At 55.5% G+C, this 20,266-nt stretch overlaps 5 protein-coding genes across 5 annotated transcripts; 2 read left to right on the top strand and 3 right to left on the bottom strand.

Moving 5' to 3' along the window:
• Positions 1-641: 641 nt before the first annotated feature.
• On the top strand, positions 642-5,996 carry CABS01_07979 (uncharacterized protein; the record flags this gene model as incomplete). The annotated part of the gene is made up of 1 exon (XM_060541341.1): positions 642-5,996. One exon carries the CDS (start codon positions 642-644, stop codon positions 5,994-5,996), a length of 5,355 nt encoding a protein of 1,784 aa, XP_060402841.1.
• A 937-nt stretch (positions 5,997-6,933) lies between these two features.
• CABS01_07978 (aldose 1-epimerase) lies at positions 6,934-7,982 on the bottom strand (the record flags this gene model as incomplete). Its single annotated transcript, XM_060541340.1, has 2 exons — positions 6,934-7,317; positions 7,404-7,982. 2 exons carry the CDS (start codon positions 7,980-7,982, stop codon positions 6,934-6,936), a joined length of 963 nt encoding a protein of 320 aa, XP_060402840.1.
• Positions 7,983-9,797: 1,815 nt separating this feature from the next.
• Positions 9,798-12,972, bottom strand: CABS01_07977 (capsular associated protein; the record flags this gene model as incomplete). Its single annotated transcript, XM_060541339.1, has 5 exons — positions 9,798-12,344; positions 12,404-12,558; positions 12,622-12,726; positions 12,820-12,875; positions 12,935-12,972. 5 exons carry the CDS (start codon positions 12,970-12,972, stop codon positions 9,798-9,800), a joined length of 2,901 nt encoding a protein of 966 aa, XP_060402839.1.
• A 549-nt stretch (positions 12,973-13,521) lies between these two features.
• CABS01_07976 (DHHC zinc finger domain-containing protein) lies at positions 13,522-14,937 on the top strand (the record flags this gene model as incomplete). The annotated part of the gene is made up of 2 exons (XM_060541338.1): positions 13,522-13,882; positions 13,958-14,937. The coding sequence occupies 2 exons, from the start codon at positions 13,522-13,524 to the stop codon at positions 14,935-14,937; spliced, it is 1,341 nt and encodes a 446-aa protein (XP_060402838.1).
• A 427-nt stretch (positions 14,938-15,364) lies between these two features.
• CABS01_07975 (uncharacterized protein) lies at positions 15,365-19,230 on the bottom strand (the record flags this gene model as incomplete). Its single annotated transcript, XM_060541337.1, has 3 exons — positions 15,365-15,720; positions 15,776-19,103; positions 19,228-19,230. The coding sequence occupies 3 exons, from the start codon at positions 19,228-19,230 to the stop codon at positions 15,365-15,367; spliced, it is 3,687 nt and encodes a 1,228-aa protein (XP_060402837.1).
• Positions 19,231-20,266: the final 1,036 nt, after the last annotated feature.

The raw sequence follows: 20,266 nt of genomic DNA, 5'->3' as shown, positions 1-20,266 counted from the left end.
ACGCTTCCATTTGGAGGGCACGGGGGAAACTACGATGGATGCGAATTTGGAGACTGCGGTGGATGCCATTCATTCCACTGCCCCACTCTTCGACGGTCGGCGGCCCAACCCCCGGGCAACCAGGCAGCGCCAACGACGGGGGTACACGACATGCACGGGCCACTTGTTTAAGTGGTTTTCGCGCTCAGCTCGCGTTTTTACGTGAAATCGTGGACGTGTTTAAGCATCCTCAAGCGCTAGCCAATTAACCAACCCGCTCCACCCTTATATCGAGAAGAGAAGGTCGTGCTGAGGTGCAAAAAGTCGTGTACTTGCGCGAACTGGCTACGGATACCTGACCAGACAACCCCGGCCCCGTGTCCCAAGTTACACTCCGTAGTCGTCCGTACACGGCTTCGCTCCTTCGACCGTCTCCATACCTCACTCTCGTTTCCGCCGGAAAGCCCACCTCCTCCCATCACTCTCTTCCATTTGCATAGTGAGCGAGATTTGTATATTGCCTTTGGTTTTACGCATACGCATCGTCATTTCCTTCGTTTTCCCTGCCTGGAGTCCGACGCACTTATGCGCCAGTCGCCATAGAGCAGAGCTTGCCCGAGTCTGGTAATCCCTTCCCACTCGACGGGAACCTCTTCGCAACCATGGGATCTGTTGAGGTTGTCTCGAGCCGACTAGAGTCGTTACCCCCTCGCCCACCGACACCACCTCGCGAGACCAGCCTGGCTGCCGATGCCACCACTTCGAAGCATCTCCTCGTCCTCCCTCCTTCCTCAGACCCTCGATCAAGTCTCCAGACTCCACCGAGCGTATACTCACCACTTTCCGGAGCTGACTCCACGAACCCGAGCGGACGAAGAGCAAGGAAACGTGTGGGCTTTTCTGCCCAGGCGCAATACAACGAAGCACCAAACTACCCAGGTCTAGCTGTTGCCAAATCCCGATCATCGCCCCTATCGGCGTCGGCCTCGACTCAGCCCAAACCTGTCAAGGGCATCCTCAAACAAACCTCTTCGCCGAGTCCCCTGAGTTCAAGTCTCAAGCCAGACAGCTTGACGACATCAGCAAACATATCAGACATGTTGGAGTCAACGGTGAAGCAGCTCGCCGGAGCAGACAGGGACTCGAAGCGGGATGCCTACACAACACTGGTCATGACGCTGAAGACGTCCAACAACCTCCCGGACCGAATCGCCCTTCAGTCTAAGATGAGCCTCTTCGTGCAGTTCATCCAACGAGACATCACCTCCAAGAATGCCACCAACGGAGGACCAGATGCGCCTCTTGTCAACAACGCTATTTCTCTTCTCGCTACTTTTTTGCATTTCCCCGCCATTGCCTCGACGATACCCAGCGATTTCGGCATTTTCTTTATAGATCACTGCATTCGATCCTTCGAGGATCCTGCAACACCGAAAGATGTGGCTCGGCATCTAATGCAAGCTGTCGCTACGCAAGACTTCTCCGCAAAGGTCTTGACCTCGGATCGCGTCCGCCGCCTCATGAATGCCCTCCGCAATATCGAAGACAACCTAAAGGGAAAGAGCATTGTGATGTCTCGAATTCTCATCTATAAACGCCTGGTTCAACAGTCACGCCAGTTGATGGTCCTTCACTCCGATTGGCTGAACGACCTTTTCACGGACATGCTGAGCAGGGTCAAAGAGCTGCGATCTGCTGCAATATCTCTTGGTCTGGAAGCGGTCTACATATTCGGGAAAGAAAAGTCACTGTCTCGGAAGGTGATGGAGCTCTTTGATACATCCATTGAAGAGATGAAGTTCGCAGAGTATTACCACCAGCAACTAAAAACCATGGCAAAGGACAAGGACGACAGGCAACTGACGGCTTCAGTCCCCAAGATCTGGAGCGTCATCATTGGTTTACTGCGCTGTCCTCTTGACAAATGGCAATTCTTCAACCAATGGCTGCAGCTCATTCAGATGGGCTTCAACAATAGCGATCACCCCCAAACTAAGCAGGAAGCGAATTTTGCATGGAACCGTTTCGTCTGGTCTATGCATACCGAAGGCCAGTCTTTCGTCAAGCTTCTCCCCATACTTTACCAGCCACTAGGCAGCCAGTTGAAGTCAAAGTACACAAACAAACACACACGAGAGGTCGTTTTTGGCAGTGTGTGCAACCTCCTTTACTACGCCTTCAAGCCGGGAACGAACAGTGCTCTTCTCGACACTTACTGGGACATTTGCGTCAAGCCCTTGATAGAGCCACCCAAAGCGCAAGCAAGGAACCCCGACGCTGTTGATGAGCATATGCGGCAGGTAACACTAATTCTCACCGGTCTTTTTGACTCGACAACACCTCGGATTTGGAGGGAGGAGCGTATTAGAGAGACAACTCTTGCCCGGCCGAACGAGCTGCCAGCTATCGATCCCAAGTGGCTCCGACGCAACGCTGCTCGTGTTTTTCAGACTATGGAACCTATCATGGATAGACACTTTCTCGAGCTCTCGGACAAAAACAGCCAAATCCATCGCTTGTGGCGCACTTTGGTGGGGGCCATTGTATCGGCCGCCTCCAAAGAGATCAAAGTTTCTGTCGACACCGCGGCGTTCATTTCCCAAGTGTGCGGCCTTTTGCTCAAGCATTGGGAGACTGGCTTGACGGAAATTGAAGATCCTACTCCTGAGATGGCGACCAAGTTCCTGGACAGCGCTCGCGAGCTCATCATAGTCGCTGTAGAGGCCCTGGGTCTTCGGCCTTTCACCGAGAAGATGATCTCTCTTAGTCGTCTTCATACCTTCACACCTGTGTCAACGCCGTCCCATAAGCCGGCGAAGAACGCTGGTGACGCCCGGACTCCGCTACAGCATTTGATCGGCTTGGTCTCTCGGCTTCCCCCGGGTGTCCCCGATGGGGAGGAGTACGTCGAGTTCTTCAAGACGCTCTTTGCACCTTTCTTAGTCCAGAAGTCAGCAAACTCTCGCTTGGAGCTGGCACAAGAGATGCTGTCGGCCACTCCAATCTGGTCGCCGCCGGTCAATCAACTTCCCTATGCACCATGGGTCTTCGCCGCGGAGTGCCTATCGGCGACCTTCAGCTCACCCCAAAACAGCACTCCAACAACTAGCTCAATAGCTGAGCCGTCACTCGGTCACGAATACCGCACCGTGGTGCGTTTCCTGGAACGAGGATGGAAAGAGACTTCCAATCTACCCTGGGAACCCTGGTGTTCGCTCTTCGCGAAGTTGTCGGCCCGGTCTTACCAGGAGACTGGCGAAGCTGGCCGCGCTTTAGGCACTATCGAGCCGCTTGCCAAAGTCGTCCGGGAGTCTATCCCTGCCGACCATGCCTTGCCGCTGTCGACAAAGACGCTTCTTGCAACAACTGAGCTTCTCTCCGTTGCTAGCCACCCATTGGACAGACAGGCATTGGAAGCTGCTCGACGCAGGTTATGGGGTACAGCAGTTGCGGGACCTAGGTCATCCTCTTTCGATCCGTTTGATAACTTTTACAAACTGGTCAACGAGGTGATGGAACGACTCTACGAGGCCGGCGAGCGTGGAGATCTGGACGAACTTGCCACCCAGCTTCTCAGGGCGAGCGGTTCATTCCTTTCTCGCTGCAACCCGGAGCTTGTTTGCAGAACTGTATCGAACTTGGAGAGTGGGCTTGCCGTGTGGATCCGGGACTCGCAGGGCATTTTGAATGCCCGACAGAGCCCTGCTGCATCTGAAGCTGTGAGTCTTACTACTAACAGGGAAATCTACTTTACTGACCAACAGCAGGTCAAGCTTCTCTGGGAGACCGTTTCCAAGATCATTTTGCCTAGCGGCAAGCCAGAAGAAGTGCAGCTCGAAACATTCGAGGAACTCATCTGCGCTGCCTTTGAAAGCAAACACCGCCATATTCTTAACTCTGTCGCAGAGGCGTGGAATCGGATTTACGAGAATGCGGAACAAATCCAGTACCCTGAACATCTCAAGGCCGTCTTACTGGGCATTCAACCGGTTGTGACCCTCGTTCTTCCAGGCTTGGAGATCGCCAGTGTGGCGTCTACGGACCAAAATCGCTCGTTCGTCGAATCGCAGGACGACATTGAGATGCTCACCGTATCCTCCACACGCTCATCTCGAAAGAAAGCTCAGAAGTCGGCCACGTCCAACCAATCATCGCCTCTCAGCTCTGTCAAGCTGTCGCTCTCTGCGAAGAAGCAGCTGGACAACACTACACCTATGAAGGGTCGTGAAAGGTCCCGGCGTAGCGCTGCAGCCAAGGCGCGGTTGAGACATGACGACTCTCAGATTCAGTTCGCGCCCATTGAGAAGTCTCCTTTGAACCCGGCAGTCAACGCCGAGTCTCAAGTTCTCACCGAACGCCAGAAAGAAATCAGGGAGAGGCAGAAGGATGCCGCGGCCCTTTACCCAGAAATGCGGTCAAGCCCTCAACAGCAACAACCACAGGTCATTGAGAAGTCGACCGCCCCTAAGATGGTTGTCGAGACCCCTAAGGATGTGACACCTAAGCGCAACGCTAGGTACGAGGAGTTTGTCAGCTCGACCCCGACACCTCGCCGAGGTCAGACGATGGCCATGGCAGACAATGATCAGGAGATGACGGATCCTCCTTCTTCACCTCTGGAGCCCCGACCTTTCCCTCTGCTGCCTCAGATCAAGTCACGCTCTAGCAGTCGCAGCGAGTTAGAGAACTGGCAGTTTAGTTCCTCTCCTGTGTCTGGCTCTCCATCTCCCGATGCCGCCGTCATGACCGATGAGCCTACAGATCTCAACTTGGCCGACAGCGCAACCTCCCAACGTGTCCCCCGAGCAGGTAGCCCGGATCTATCAGCCGTAGATGACTCGTTTCAGATGGTCCCCTCAAGTGCCGTGGAGGAGCCGGAGCTCCCACCGCCTGCCTTCGAGACCGCAAAAGAGACGCTGCAGCCCGATCAATCTCAGCATGATATTGCGGAATCGTCCGCAGAAACTCTTCCTGACCCTGCGCCATCAACCCCCAAGAACAACCGAGTGACTGGCGTAGAGGAGCCCAGATCTGGCCAGGAAGTCTTTGTCGACGCGCCCTCAAGCCCACAACCCACAGTACTTACCAGGTCTGCCTCGCGCGCAGCTGCCATCAAGGACCGCTCCTTTGAGATGAGTGACGGAGACGAAAACAGCATGTTGAGGCTTGTCGTCGAGCTCGACCGTAGGCGGTGCGAACTCCCGATCAACGATTGCCCTGCCATTTCTCCTCCAAAATCTAATAAGGGTCCCAGCAGCGCCAAGAAAGAAAAGGTTCCTGTGCTTGACTGCATCACAGTCCGAGGTGAAGATGACGAAGAGGAGGACGACGAAGAAGAGGAGGAAGACGAGCCAGCGGAGCTTGCTCTTTCACAGGTCCAGACAAGAGCCCGTAAGAGCAAGTCCCATTCGCCCGCACGACCCTCAACTCCTGTAACTCGTTCAGCTGCTTCATCCCCGGACAAGTCAGCTAGGAAGCGGAAGAGGGGCGGTGCTTCCAACGTCGATACCCGCCACAAGAAGAGGAAATCTACTGGTCCCTCAGAAATTATCGAGTCGTCCCAGATCACCATGTCTCCGGTGCTCGGGGAAGAAACCCCCCGCCGTCGTCGCAGCCAACGCATCAATGCTAACGACAGCCCTTCGAAACGCTCCGTGGATCTGGATGCCGAAGTCAACTCTCAACTGGTTAATGAGCAAGAGGAGGCGGACTTCCGGGCGAGTCAATCATTCGAGGAGCCGGAGCTGGAGCAGACAACAACCATGGCACACGAGACGGCAGAAGACTCCATGGATGTTGATGTCGCCGATGCCACCACTGTCGCTGAAGTAAACCCAGTCCCCGAAACTCCTGTCGAAGAAGCCGCCAAGGATGTCAACATGATTAATAATCTGAGCGGCGTTCTCGCCAGTCTTCGCTCAGCAGCACTATCACGGGAGGAGGTGTACAAGATGGAGGACATGCTCATGGATATCAAGAGAGAGCTCTACGCCGCCGAGGCTCGTGGGCGAGCTTAACCAGAGTTCTACTACCACTACCGGCACTGACGCGGAATGCCAAAATCCGACAACGACCCGCTACCGCTTGTCATCATTTCCCTTTTGTTTCTTGCTTACTGGCCTCGCGAGGACACTGTCAATACGCCTCCGCCACGCCATATATACATGTACATTCAGGACGACGATGGGTGTGTCAGCAACACCCGCCATGCATTGTTGGCGTAGATCTTTGGTTTTATGAGTTGAAGACGAAGAAAGCAGAAGAAGGAAAGGAAAAAAAAAACATTACTTGGTTTTGGTTTTTTTTCCTCGTTAACTTATTCTTGTATGGAAACTGGGTATAAGGGAAAATTCATGGCATGAAACTGGATTGAAGTTGGGGAGGAGGGGCAAGGGAACGAGGAGGGGAGGGAAGGGGGGGACATACCATCCTCGACTTTATCACGTATTAGATTGTCGCAAACGCATCTGGAGGTTCACCGCCGCCCAGAATAATGAAAAGAGACGAAAAGGAGAGCAAAAAGAGATAATGATGAGCTGTCATAGCACACTGGGTATCCTTTGCACCTGTGATCAAGGGTTGTATGTGTAAGAGCGTGTGTGGTTTTTTTGCCGCATCAAGCGCATCAAGCGTGATGTATTCAAAAGGGGTAGTTTCCGGGCCTGCTTTCCCTTAACGCGCGCGCCTGCTGGTTCATGATAACTTTCGGCCTTCACTGCTTCCACGTCTGGCCGTCTAAATATCCCCTTCTAAGCTCAGAATTCTTCCTTTGGTCAGGTTTGTCCCGAGATTCTTTTTTCCAGTTATTGCCTTGACCCCTCCCCGCCGCCTCTCTTTCTCGTTCCCTTTGGCACCCCACCTAGTCGACGTGACTTGGACCCTCTCTCCCTCTCTCTCTCTTTCTCACAGCTTTCCCCTCTCCATCGCCCCACCCCGCCCCTTCATCCCCTGGCATCAGTTCGAGCTCGCCGTAATGACCTGGGCGCCCTCGAAGGCGTCGCCGGGCTCGAGCTTCTGCCACTCCTTGACGGCGCCGGGCTCCACGCACAGCATGTTCTTGTAGCCGTCCTTGGGGGCGAAGTCGGCGATGCCTTGCGCCTTGTCGACCCAGGGGTTCCAGACGACGACGTTGTCGAGGTTGTCGCGGACGACGGAGAACACGGGCTTGCCGCTCTCGAGGACGGTGACGGGGGTCCGGGGGCCGCCGGTGGGGGTGTAGATGCGGTCCGTCTCTTGGGTGATGGTGACGTCGCCGGATTGGGACTTTGAGGCGCCGTTGTCGACTTTGTCGGTGTAGGCGGCGCCGTCGAGGCCTTGCACTGAGATCTTTGTGATGTCCTGTTTGGTTGGGGCACGTTGCTGTTAGTTTGTGGACTTTGGGGGGATAGAAGCTTGGTATAGAGGAAGGGAGGGGTGGGACGTACGTTGACGCGCAGGTAGGTGTGCATCAGGACCTGGCAGTCAAAGGCCTCGTCGCCCTCGTTCGTGATGACCAACGACGTCGACAGCGTCTCGCGGTCGAGCGACACGCTGTAGATGGCGCCGAACTTGTACCCCCACTTGGCCTGGGTCTCGGCGTCGAGGTTGGCCGAGGACAGGCCAAAGTCGAGCTTGACGGAGGACTCTGAGCCGGCGGACCCCTCGCTGGTGGATTTCCCGAGGAACTCCCAGCGCGAGCTGCGCGCGAAGCCGTGCTGGCTCAGCTTGGCGGTGGGCGGGTGGGCGTCGGAGGGGGGGCCGAAGACGGGGAAGACGAGGGGGATGCCGCCGCGGACGGGCTTGGAGCCGTCGAGGACGGTGGACTCGGAGAGCCAGAGGCGGTCTGCGCCGGCGGCGGATTTCCACGAGAGGACGGTGGCGCCGTGGAGGAGGACCTCGACGGACTCGCCGGTGGGGAGGGTGGCGGAGACGCGGGTGTTGTTGTGGGTGATGTCGACGGTGGCCTGGGGCGGGAGGCCGGGCGTGGTGGCCAGGGCGGTGGGCTTGTTGGGCCGGTCGACCATGTTTGCTGCTGTGTCGCGGAAGGTATGGAGGTTGAAGGTGGGCTTGGTGATTGGGAAGATGTAGAGAGGCGGGAGAGTCGTTGCTGTGTGTATGGGACGATGCTTCTTCTTCTGAGATATGTTCGCGCGGGGTAGGATTTCGAGGCGTTTGTTGGAATGAAGATTATGGGAGATGCGGGGGGCGGCTACTCTTGAGCAACGGGGTTGATGTGAGAGTTGTAGATATGCAAGAGGTTCTATCCGAGATGGGAGGAGAAGAGGTTGTGATCGGGAGGAACAGTTTGGGCGTTGGTGGAAAGTTGGGTACAATGCAACAAGCAACAATCGGATACAATGGCAACGGGTGGATGCCGGCTGCCAGTGACAAGGTCCCAGCAGATTCAGAAAAAGTCGTGTGTAAGCAGATGTCAACGGGGGGTCTGTGTCTCTAGGTAATGTTAGTCAGGCACGGAAAAGTACCTTACGATGCTTACATAGGTAGGTCAGTAACATACCTTAGCTAGCAGTCTTAGGTAGCGGAAGAGGAGGGGGAGGGGGAAGGTCGGTCAGCTTGCTGCGTTGGATGTCTGCGTTGTCTACCTTAGGTCTGAGGGGGGAACCTGTGAGAGAGGGAGGAGGGGGGCAACCCGGAGCTGGGTGAGGGGGAGGGGGAGGGGCAGCCCTGTCTAGCGTGTTGTAAGGCGTGAAAGGGTGCCCTGTGCTGGAGGGGACCTGGGAGTAAGGCAATTGTTGCTCATTCCGTCATGTCTTCCCCACTTGTCATCGTCAGCTCCCCCCCCCCCCCCCCCAAGAGGAGCTCTTCCCTCTCTTTTACCTTAGGTAAGGTACTCCGTACTACTTCACTGCTTCTGCTGGCATGAAGGATGAAGGTGTTCTTGCGAAGGAAAAAGCTGCAACCAGTCACAAACGAGGGATCTCCCCAAGCTGCGGCATCTCTGGAGCTCTCTTTTGTTTGTGAATCCGAGCCAGGGGTCAAATTTGCCCCCTTTCTTCTCTTTCTTTCACTCGTTCTTCACTCTTGAGCTCATAGTCGCGAGGCCACCACACCCCCATCTTGTCCCGCCTGTCATTCTGAAACGAGCTTCATCCTCAACCAAGCTCCCCTCGACCACCCCCCCTGTTTTGTCAAAGCCTCGGCAAACAACGACAAAACGAATATCTGCACACTTTCTGTATGAGTTATAGAGGTCGTGGAATAGGCAGCCCACTCGGGTTGTAGCCGAATCTGTCCCTCGCAATGATCCGAGAAGCGTGAATTTCAATCATGTTCAGCCCAGCCCGCTGCTTACGATCTACCTCTTGTAGGCCAACCCATATTGACTATCGGGCACCTCGCCTCAACAGAAAAGACCTACTTTTGAGAGAATAACACAAGATGAAATCCTGTATGTCCTCGATAACAAGATAACTGGAGACAAAAGGTTCTTCTCGGCCGAAACGCGTCAGGGGCCCCAGAGAAACTTGCACGAAGCAAATAGTGGAGGATCGAAGCTCCCGTTTGGTTTCTGTGGAGATGAAGAAGGAGGTAAGGGTATCACCGTATCAAGGATTCCCGACCGAAAGGGGCCCCGATGAATTGGGTTTCTAAGCTTCGGCTGCATATTGCCTTGCTGACCGACCAGCCGAGAATGCTAGGTTATCTCGCTCCCGGTTCAGGCCACCAAAAGATAAACACGATTCAAGGCCGGCACATCGAACGGATGAACACATGAACAGTGAGCGAGCGGCAATAGTCGTGTGAATAACCCCTTTCCCATATCTATCAACGAAATAACCCCCAACAGCGTACATGAATAATACATATAAAAAAACAAATCATGACTTTTGCACCTTGAACCCGATACTATCCCGATCGTCCCTCACCACCCGTCCCCATTCCAGGAGCAACCGAAACAGGTAAATCTCCATGTCCTCCCTTCGCAGAGCCTTGTCCACCCACCGCGCCCCCTGCGTCGCGATCCACTCGGCGTCCTCCCACCGCGCCTCAAAGTCCACCTCCCGCCCGTTGAGCTTGCCGCGGCCCTTGAGCCCGACAAAGTACGCCACCGTGCTGTGGAGGGCGTGGAACCGCGTGTCCACGGGCACAAAGTGCAGCCACGGGATCAGCCGCTCCGAGTACCACTCCCCAAACACCGAAGACATGAGCGGCACGCTGCCCGGCGACCGAAGCGTCCGGAGCATCTGCAGCGGCGGCGCCGTGTCCTCGTCCAGTAGCATGACGTAGCGGTGGTCCAGGGGATCTTCCCCGGAGGCGGCGACGGGCTTCTGTCCCAGCTCCGCCCTGGCCGCCCCGCAGCCCGGTGTCTTGACGTCGCACGCGTACTCTGCTATGCCTATATCGAACGGGAGGATGGCGTTGGCCTCCCGCGCGCGGACAATCTCGTACGCGTACCAGCTACCCTTGGACGGCGCGCCGAGCATCATCGTGACGTCTTCCGCAGCCGTCGCGTTGTTGACGAGGTGGACCAGCCGGTGCTTGTGGTTCCCGCGCAGCGCCTCGTCGCTGATGGGCTTCTCGCCAATCTTGCCCCGCCAGTACACGCTGTCCTTGCGCTGCCTAAAGTCCTTTTTGTGCTCCGGCTCGTCTTCCGTCAGGGGCATCAGCGGTAAGAGGATGTCGTTGAAGCCGTCGGCTTTGAATCGGCCAAAGATGGGCAGCAGCTCCTGCGCCGGCTTGATAGGGGGCGCCGACGTGTGGAAGCTGTGGAGACGGGTCAGGTCTTGCTGGTCGCAGAGGCTCTTGGACTGTGGATAATTCCACATGAACTGCTCGTCTTCGTGCCACTTTACGCACGAGGTGCAGAAGTCGCGGACGTTCCAGTGGAGCCCTGACCTTCCTGGGGTGTTGGTCGGGCACACGGAGGCTTCCATGTCCCGCCATGCTTTGGTCGATTCGTACATCGCCTGCTTGGACTGAGGAATCGCCGGTGAGCCTCCCACGGCCTTCGACTCTGCGTTTCTCTCAACGTTGCCTTCAGGGGATGCCATTTCACCAGAACCTCCGGCCGAAGCATCCTCCATCGAACGCGACGATAGAAGCTTGAACTTCTGCTTCATTCCCGTGAGTGTATATCTATTGAGCTCAGACCACGGTGTCAGGACCCGAGGCTGGTTGCTCAAGTTGATGGGCAACTTCATGTCGGACAGATGCTCGGCAAAGCCCCCGATCATGGCCACAAGCTCGTCCAGAACCTTCTTGTTTGCGTCATTGCCCTCGTAGTTGTGGGTAACCTGCTTGTTCTCGATCGTAACCATGGCGATATGAGGCTCTTTTGGTACCCTCTCATTGTAGGCTTGCCGGATCGCCTCTGGCTTAACGCCCCAAAAGGGCAGGATATCGCTCTCCATCTGCTCAAAGTGGTCGATGATGACAGATTTCCGAGCCTTTGCGAATTCGTACCATTTGTCAAAATTAGGAGGCGGGTCTCTCCCGTAATGCCGCTCGTGATACACGTCGACGGCAACGTTCAGGTTGTCGCTGGTCATGGCATGGCGCATCCATCGATCGGATTCGACTCGAACATCGTAGATGAGTCTATTCAGTGGGTGCTGTTTGACTGTTGCCGACTTGAGGAGCCCGTAGATCGTCATGCCGACGAACATGGAGACCATGAGCACGAGGATCAATGCTCTGGGTATGAAGAGGAGCGAGCGGACGTTGGTGCTGTACAGAAACATGCTGTAGCCGAGGACCAGAAGGTACAAAGGCCCGATGGCGCTCAGCCTGGATTCCATTTGCCATTTTCCAATGTGCATGATGTTTTGGGTGGCAGCAGTGAGGCCGCAAATGAAGGTGATGATACTAGTAGGGGTTACGGGATTTGTCTCATAGACAAGGATGCTCAGCGAGGTGACGAGAACCGCAAAAGCGAAGCTATCGATGAAAATGTCAAAGATGTACAGGGAGTTGATCCCGCTAAAGGAAGTGGGATATCCCTCGCTAGCGGAAACGAGGGGTGAGATGAGGATCTGGAAGACTTTAATAAAGACTCCCGAGAGGGCCAGAATGGTGCCAAGGGTCCTCAAACGCAGCTTCGTTGTCTTGGTCCAAGCCAGAATGCGCCAAAACAGGGAGACGATGACCGCGTCCAAGAACAGTCCGAGTAGTTGGGAAGCAAGAGTGGTCATCCGGCTGTCCGATAGAGCGGAACAGAAGAAGGTTGACCTGGGATCTTGCGAGATGGCGACAAAAGTGCCGTAGCTGAAGAGGCAGGCACTTCCAAGCGCCAGCGTTCGGGAGCCGTTTGCCCATACTGCAATGTCGTCGCCAATGCTTGCCCATGGGTCCTCCTCAGGGGGTGGTGGTCGGGCTCTTTGATAGTATAGAATGTGATAGAGGACTAGATAGATACACAAGAACGACTATTGGGCCGTGTCAGTCTCGTCATTCACCTGACGATGGAGGCATATCCGCAACTCACCTGCACTCCCGGCACAGAGCATTGTAGCTGGGCGGTCACACGATGAAAAACCTCGAGACGGAGAAAGATGCAAAAGATGAGCAACGGGGCAAAATATCGCCGCGGTCTAGCAGGGATTGTCTGCTCAAAGGTGCTCTTGGAGCCCGCACGCTCATCTGAAAGGTGATGTCAGCACCGGCTACAGGGAATCCTCCCACAAGGTATACGACGGAACATACCGAATCTTCCGTCCGCGCCAGGAAGCCATGCGGCGAGATAGCTCGCCAGCCATGTCAAACCTCCCGATAGCAGAAGTATTAGAACGGATGAGAGACGTGGATACTCTGGAATACCATTGCGTCAGCGGGAGAAGCTTCTTCCCGTTTCCCACGTGGTGAACGGGGATAAATAAAAGTCTTGGCAGACTCGGCCCGTACCGATCAGAGAATGTCCCTCAACGTTGGAAGATATCCAGAGAAAGGAACCAACAACACTGTAGTTGTGTCAGAATTGAAACTGCGTAGTATTGGGAAGAATTGAGGATCTTCTTACCACAGCGCCGTCAGATGTATTTGCGCATCGCGTGCCATTGAGGGAGACTTTCACCAGCCCAAGCCTGGGTGGTCGTTTCGCTTAACAACGCAGCCTCAAGGGTTCTCATGCGTTCAATGTGAACCAAGCGAATCGTCTTCAATTCAACCGATCAGGGGAATTTCAATACATTTCTCACCGTCGTTGAAGGAATTGATGGACAAAGCCTCCCGGCAGGCAGTCGTCGTCCTTCCTTCACAGGGGTTGCCAAGTTGTCGAATTCTTACATAATCCAATTAAACATCCCCCCCTAACAGGGCAAAAGACGCGTCCTTCCTGGCCCGTTACCCCCTAGCACCGCCCCCCTTGAACCGCGTCAAGCTCCCACCCTCCACTTCAATCCCGACCGCTCCGCCGCCGACCCAACTTTCCGCCGTCCGTCCCGGCACCGACATGTGCTGACATCCCACACCACCACCATCCTCCGCCCAATCTCAAATTCCGCAACGTCGATTGCCGAACAAACCACCCAACCACAGCTCCTAGCAACCCTCCCCCTCAATTCTAGAAACACTAACGACAACAACTCCCCCCCAGATGGCGCAACAATGGCCGGCATCAACGAAGCCCCCCTCATCAAACGCCTCGCCGTCCCCGGCTCCTGCGCGCTAATGGGCTTCCTCTCCGTCTCCTCCCAGATCCTCTTCTACGTCGCCGACGACTCCCTCGCGCCCGGGCGACTCACCCGCTCCGAGACGTACACCTTCAACGCCCTCCTCGCCTGCCTCTGGTACACATACTACAAGTCCTGCACCGTCGACCCGGGCCGCTACCCCTTTCCCGACGCCGCCGTCGTCGAGGTCCCCGAGCCGGACGAGTACGGCCTCGTGAGGCGCTGGTGCAAAAAGTGCGCCGCCCCGAAACCGCCTCGCGCGCACCACTGCCGGCACTGCGCGCGCTGCATCCCTCGTGAGCAACGACATCCCCTTTCTGGTCTCACTTAAGCAGAATGCAGCACACTAACAAGCGAAATCTTCCCGCTAGGCATGGACCACCACTGCCCCTGGACAGGAAACTGCGTCTCCCTCACGACATTCCCACACTTCCTCCGCTTCCTCGCCTATACAAACTTCTCCCTCTGGTACCTCGCCAGCCTCCTCTACGCCCGCTTCGCCGCCATCTGGGACAACCGCCTCCTCCCCTCCTACCTCGGCCCTTCCCTCCCCATCCTCGTCCTCCTGACCCTCGACACCTTGATATGCTTCTTCAGCTCCCTCGCCCTCGGCATCCTCTTCTTCTCCACCGTCCGCGGCTGGGTCCTCAACGAGACAATGATCGAAGGCTGGGAAGTCGACCGCCACGCCGCCGTCTGCGACCGGAACCGCAAGGACGCTGGCGAATTCTGGTCCATGACGGGACCGGACGGGAAGAAGCTTCGGCTCGAAAAGGTTGAATTTCCGTATGACGTGGGAATTTATGCGAATTTGTCGCAGGCCATGGGCACCAAGAACCCGCTGCTGTGGCTGTTCCCTTTTGCAAGCAACCCACACATAAGCAAGGACGGTCACGGCGTAGGATGGGAGTGGCCCGAGAACGGGCTGAATCGCAAAGAAGGGATGTGGCCGCCGCCGGACCCGGATAAAGTGCGGCGCGCCGCGCAGGGAGGCTGGCCATCGACTCGGGACGCCGAGGATATGGTGGTGCCGAGATACGGAAGCAAGGAGGAGGAACTCGATGCCTTTAGGACGCGGCAGGACGCGGATCGGCGGCGGTGGCAGGATAACCGCTCGCGAATGATGGAAGAGTTGGAGGAGGTGGAGGGCTACGATATGATTGACAGCGACTCTGAAGATGATGGCTATGAGGAGGGCGCGGATGGGGAGCCCGGCTGGACGAATGCGGACGGCGAGCGGCTACAGGATTTCGGCGTAGACGAGGATGAGGATATGACGGACGATGAAGATGTGCCTCTAGCGGAGTTATTACGTCGCAGAAAAGTCCTCCAAAAAGACGGAGAGGAATGAGCATCACTGATCATAGACAAGATCAAGAAAGAAGTAAACAGAAATTTTCTCTTTTTGGGGACTATTGCCCACGGTTCTATACTACCTTCAATCGCCCTAAAACCAACAAAGAGGGGGCATCCAAAGACGGCTTCTGCGCTGGCCATGAATCCCCTTGACTCCCGAATCTACCAAACAGAAAAAATGTGCACACAAGACAGGATCAAATCCGCCTTTCCATCCGGGGTTGCCCTGATCCTGTATGCTGAAAGAACTTCAAAACAGCTTTGTTGATCGTGAACCGCTTGCCACTCTAGAAAGCAATCCGCCGTCCTTCCTCCACCATCAGTCCAAAGAGCAATCGTGTCGTGCAATCATGAAGCATCATTCCAAGGGTCCAGATCTATCGACCCAACCTCATCCCTGACCCTTCCACACGAAAATTCGATTACCAATCGTCATCGTCGTCCTTCTTCTGCATCGCATTCTTGCGAGCGAGCAGAGCATCCGCCAAGCTGTTGCCCAGGCTGGGAGTCGGGGTGTTGCTGCGGCTGTTGTCGGAGCCGCTAGCTCCGTTGAGGCTCAAGCCCGAGTCGCGCGGCTGAGCAACGGCCGGCTTGCGTCCAGCAGCAGGTCGCTTCATGGGCGGCTGAGGAGGAGTCGGCTTGCCACGGGCGGCCGCTCCATTGGCCGAAGGAGGGGGAGGGGGCGGGCGAGGAGCCACGACGGGCGCGGGAGCCTGCTCCTCAACGTAGGCGGCAGGAACCCAGGCTTGGGCGCCACCGTTCTTCGCGAGCCACCAACCTGTCACAAATGTTAGTTTTTTTTCCGATGAATTTCAAGTGAGATAGTTGCTTACCGTTGTTCTCCTTCTGGACGACCTCGATCAAGTCACCGGCTCTGACCGTCAACTCGTTCTCCTTCTGGCCAGCGAAGTCGTACAGGACCTTGGCCATGATCTTCGCCTTGGCGGGGGGCGCAGCGGGCGGCGGGGGAGGAGGCATTCTGGTCGCTGCAGAAGTTGATGATTGCTGTCTGGTATGTGAAGGAATTGAAGTGGCGGCGGCGGCGGCGGCTTGTGGTTGTTGACGTCCAAAAGGTCCAGTCTTGGCTGAGCTGATGGCAGCAGGAGGTTGAGGAACCGATCTTGCAGAGGAAGCAGCAGGTCGGGGTTGAGGAGTCCGGTTGGTGTTTGTCAGCCGAGAGGGTCTACCGTTGGGGCCACCAGGCTTGATGAGCTTGCCACGGGTAATGGGTCGAGCGGCAACAGGCTTGCCCTTGGGTGTTGGCTTGGAGACAGACGATGGAGGCTCGCCCGGTTGAGTGTGTACACCTCCGCTCTTGTAGAAGTCCACGGCCTGTTGGGAGTCTTTGAGGACCTTGACCGTTTGCATCTTGCCGGGCTTCTTCGCGTACTCGATCACTTCGCCAATCTTGAGATTAAAGCCGCCAGGCATCACACGCTGCATTTGCGTGAACATTTCGGTCTTCAAGACACAGTTCAACAAAGGATCAGCCTCCTGGGGCGAGCCCACACCCAAAGAGAACCAGTCATCACGAGCTGAGGAAGCTCCAATGAACTTGATGGCACCAAGAGGCATCGAGCGTTCAACGGAGATTTGAGGCTGGCCATTGACAAGCATCTGAGCAACAATATAGAACTTGCTGCTGGTGACAATCAGGATACGGGGACTTGGCTTACTGGATCGGCCAAACTTGGCCTCCAGGATCTCTCCGCGGCAAGAGAAGACAACCTTCTCGTTGTTGGAGATGCCGATGGCGTTTCGAATCTGCGAGCCAGGTCCCATTGAAGCGTTGATTCCCATATAATCACCCAAGAATCTTCGGGAGCCGAGCAGACTGAATCTCCTTCTCTCCTTGCGGTTTTGGAGAACCCTGTGACCCTGGTCACGCAATTGCAGGTACTCGGCTCCGGTTCTCTTCTTACGCCAGAAACGCTGGATACGAGTAGCAGACTCAGCTCTATAGGCCAAGTACGCGCGCCACATGCGCTGAATACGGGTGGCCATGTTGTGCCAGTACCGGTCTCGCATGTGCTCGAGCGCAAAGAGGGTCTCGGGTGACTTGATAAAGGCCTTTGTCGTTCCCATCTGCCATTCTTCCTTGGGAATGCTGGTGTCCTTGAGAATCTGCTTGGCTGCATCCTGGTATGATCCTTGCCAGGTGTACTCGCCAGCGTATGAAGTCGCAGGAGAAAGCAAGAAGAAACGATCCACAAACTTCTCGAATGTCTGACGGTAGGCAAATCCAGCACGACGAATGCGAACGTTCTCCTGAAGACCAAGGTACTTGACTTGGTGAAGGACGTTGGGGACGTTGTACTCGGAGGGCGACTTGTTCTCGTTAGGCTTGATGGTTCGGATATAAGAAGGCTGGCACTTCATGAGAGTTTCAACCAGCGCATTCGCGGAGGCCCTAATACGGTCACCGGCGGAAGGGGGCTGCTTGCGGTTATCCTGGTCGACTTGGTTGGGGAAGATTGTGTGGACGAAGCGGTTGCTGCTACCAGAGAAGAGGTTGAGCAATCCCTTCAGGAGCAGATCCTTGTTCTTGTCCGTAATTCCGTCCACCGTGTAAGCTACGTCACCAGCATAGTGCTTGATGATGAAGCTGCCTTGACGAGGGGTCAAGTGAGGGTTGGACATGCCGTTGATGCTCTGCATGAAGGTTCGGTCAGATGCAGCAGGATCCGCATGGGCTGTCTTGGTAGCGTCTTTCATGGCGGAGAGGACGCCAGGAGGGCGGATACCCTCGATGAGGTCACACACGATCTTGTTGTCGAAGTACTTAATAGGTGTCCACTGAATCTGTTCGCGTGCGTACTCGTCCTGCTCGGCCTTCAGCGTCAACTGAATGAAGATCTGTTGCAGCTTCTCGTTGACGTAGTTGATGCAAAGCTGCTCGAAACTGTTTTTCTCGAAAATCTCGAAGCCGTAGATGTCGAGAATACCGATATTGTTGCTCGTGGCCTGCTTGGCTTTAAGGGACTTGTTGACACGCTCAACGATCCAGTCGAACAAGTTGCTGTAGATGGCCTTGGAAAGAGCGTCTCGAGTGGCGGCGGCCTGGGCTGGGTTCGTCGGTGACTCGATCACCTCGCCGTTTCGCGGAGTGAGAATGCGAATGGTGATAGCCTTGATGAGCTGCTCGGGCGTCACCTCCAACAGGTATGCCAGGAAGTCCACTACCGACTGGTCGCTAACTGCGGCGTATCCGTCCTGGCCTTCGTGGAACTGAATGTTGCCAGCCCATAGGATAGCAGACAGCATGCGGAAGATCTCATCTTGTTCGCCTTGGCTAAGACCAATAATCCTCATAGCCTCGAGCGTATCGTTGAACTCGGCCAAATCGTCGATTCCGTCGACCTCGAGGCACTTCGATCTGCTAGTATAGACGTACGTCTCGGGTGTCTGGATGCCGAACTGCTGTCGGTAGTTCTGGGAAGCTCCCTTGGTGAACTGGTAGAAAATGTGGAAGTTTCGCTCGTTGGTAATCTGGCCGACGACTCTCGACTTCTCGAGAAGGTAGTTGGTGATGTCTGCACCGACGGGTTCACCCTGCGCATTGAAGTGAATCTGCAAATACTTGCCGAAACGCGACGAGTTGTTATTCCTCAAAGTCTTTGCGTTGCCGAAAGACTCCAGTAGGGGGTTGGTTGCCAGCACCATGTCCTTGATCTGCTTGATGTCGCCCGATTCTCCTCCTGAAACGTTGGCGATGTACTGCATGATCCGCTTGGCGGCTTCCGTCTTGCCAGCACCAGACTCTCCGGAAATGATGACACACTGGTTATCTTGATACGCCTTCATGTTGTAGTACGCAGATTCGGCAATAGCGAAGACGTGCGGGGGCATCTCGAGACGGTTCTTGCCCTTGTAGCTGTCGAGTACCTGGTCGGTGTAGATACCTAGGTCCCGGAAGGGGTTGACTGACACCAACACATGGCCGATGTAGGTATAGATCTCCTGGCCCTCGAATCGCTTCTTGAGATTGTCGTTAATGGCTTCGTTGGACACCTTACTGAGCAACGTAAGATCCGAAACACCAATCTCCTTCTTTTTCGTGACCTCGTATGTGGCCTTCTTGGGCTTGCCGCCGCCAGCCCCTCCGGACGGTCCGGCGGGGCCAGTCTTTGCGGATTTGTCCTTGGGACGTCGTGAGATACCCTGTAAATAGTGAAAGCGCAAACAGTCAGTCCTCTTTCCTTCTCGTGGTCGTCGGTCGTGGATTTTTGGGGTCGCCGCAGCCGAATCGGAGCGGTGCGCGCGCGCGGGGCATGAAGCGTCTCACCATGCTGGGCAGTTCTCAATGGAGGGAATGCCGGTATCTGTTGATGGTTTGCGCAAGCAAGCTTTGGAAAATTCGTGAATGCGCGCTGGCGATGAAAGAGCGAAAGGTTTGCTTCTCTGCCTAGGTTTTTTTTCTCCGTCTGGCTTGTTGCTTGCTGAGTGAGAGACTGGAAAGAGCGCGCACCAAAGGTGACGTTGCGGTGCGGACGGAGGGATTACGCAGGTGCAGTGTGGCTGGTTCTTGCCCGAGATCCAAATCCAAACGTTGGCCGACTGCTCTGTCCAAGTGGTGCCTGACGACCAGTCTCCGTTAGTTCTAGAGGGGGCTTGGAAGGTACAATCAGCCAATCGCAAGCGGCATAACGACCAAGCACAGCCTCAGCCCGGAGAATCGGTGGCGCGAGGTTCCGCGTAATGCCCAACATTGCTTTAGCGCCCTTTAAGCGAATCTCCACTCCTCATATCCTCCACCTCAGTGAGCCGTCTCGCCCCCTGTCCATCCCGCAGAAGAGCGGGAGATTATCTTGGAACCTTCTGCCCAAAAAAAGACTGTCCGGATGTGTGTCCCTGTTCTGAATAACGGCTCTGAGGTCATAGCTTTTCTTACCCCTCCAGCCCATTGGCGAAAGAGGGGTCGCTTTGTGTGTGTGTGCCGTTCATAACCTGCCTGAAGATAAAATCTTCTCAGGTGCCCGCCATCTCAGAAATTTGGAGTCTATGTACAGCGCATAAGGTCAATTTAAGGCCTGGACATGGTTCGTCCCAGACTGTGCTCAATACTGCGCTGAAGTATTTGTTTCACGCTTAGAGTTTTCTAGCCGCCATCGAACCGACTACCTACTACCTACTCCGTACACTACCGGCACCTCGTGGAAATCATGACGATCCGCGCCGATGTCGGCTTAGTCGCTCTGCACGCTGTCCACTCACATATTCATCACTCTTGATCAAAAGTCTACTTTGCGGCTTGGTGGGTTAGGCGTTGCGCAACATCTTGAATAAAGTCTCTTGATGCCACTCTAACTGTCTTTGTCGTCAAG

The sequence above is a fragment of the Colletotrichum abscissum genome (assembly GCF_030869225.1).
Source record: "Colletotrichum abscissum strain IMI 504890 chromosome Unknown Scaffold_17.1, whole genome shotgun sequence".
Classification (NCBI taxonomy): domain Eukaryota; kingdom Fungi; phylum Ascomycota; class Sordariomycetes; order Glomerellales; family Glomerellaceae; genus Colletotrichum; species Colletotrichum abscissum.
Note: the sequence above shows the minus strand (reverse complement) of the source record. Positions and strands in the feature narration are given on the sequence as shown.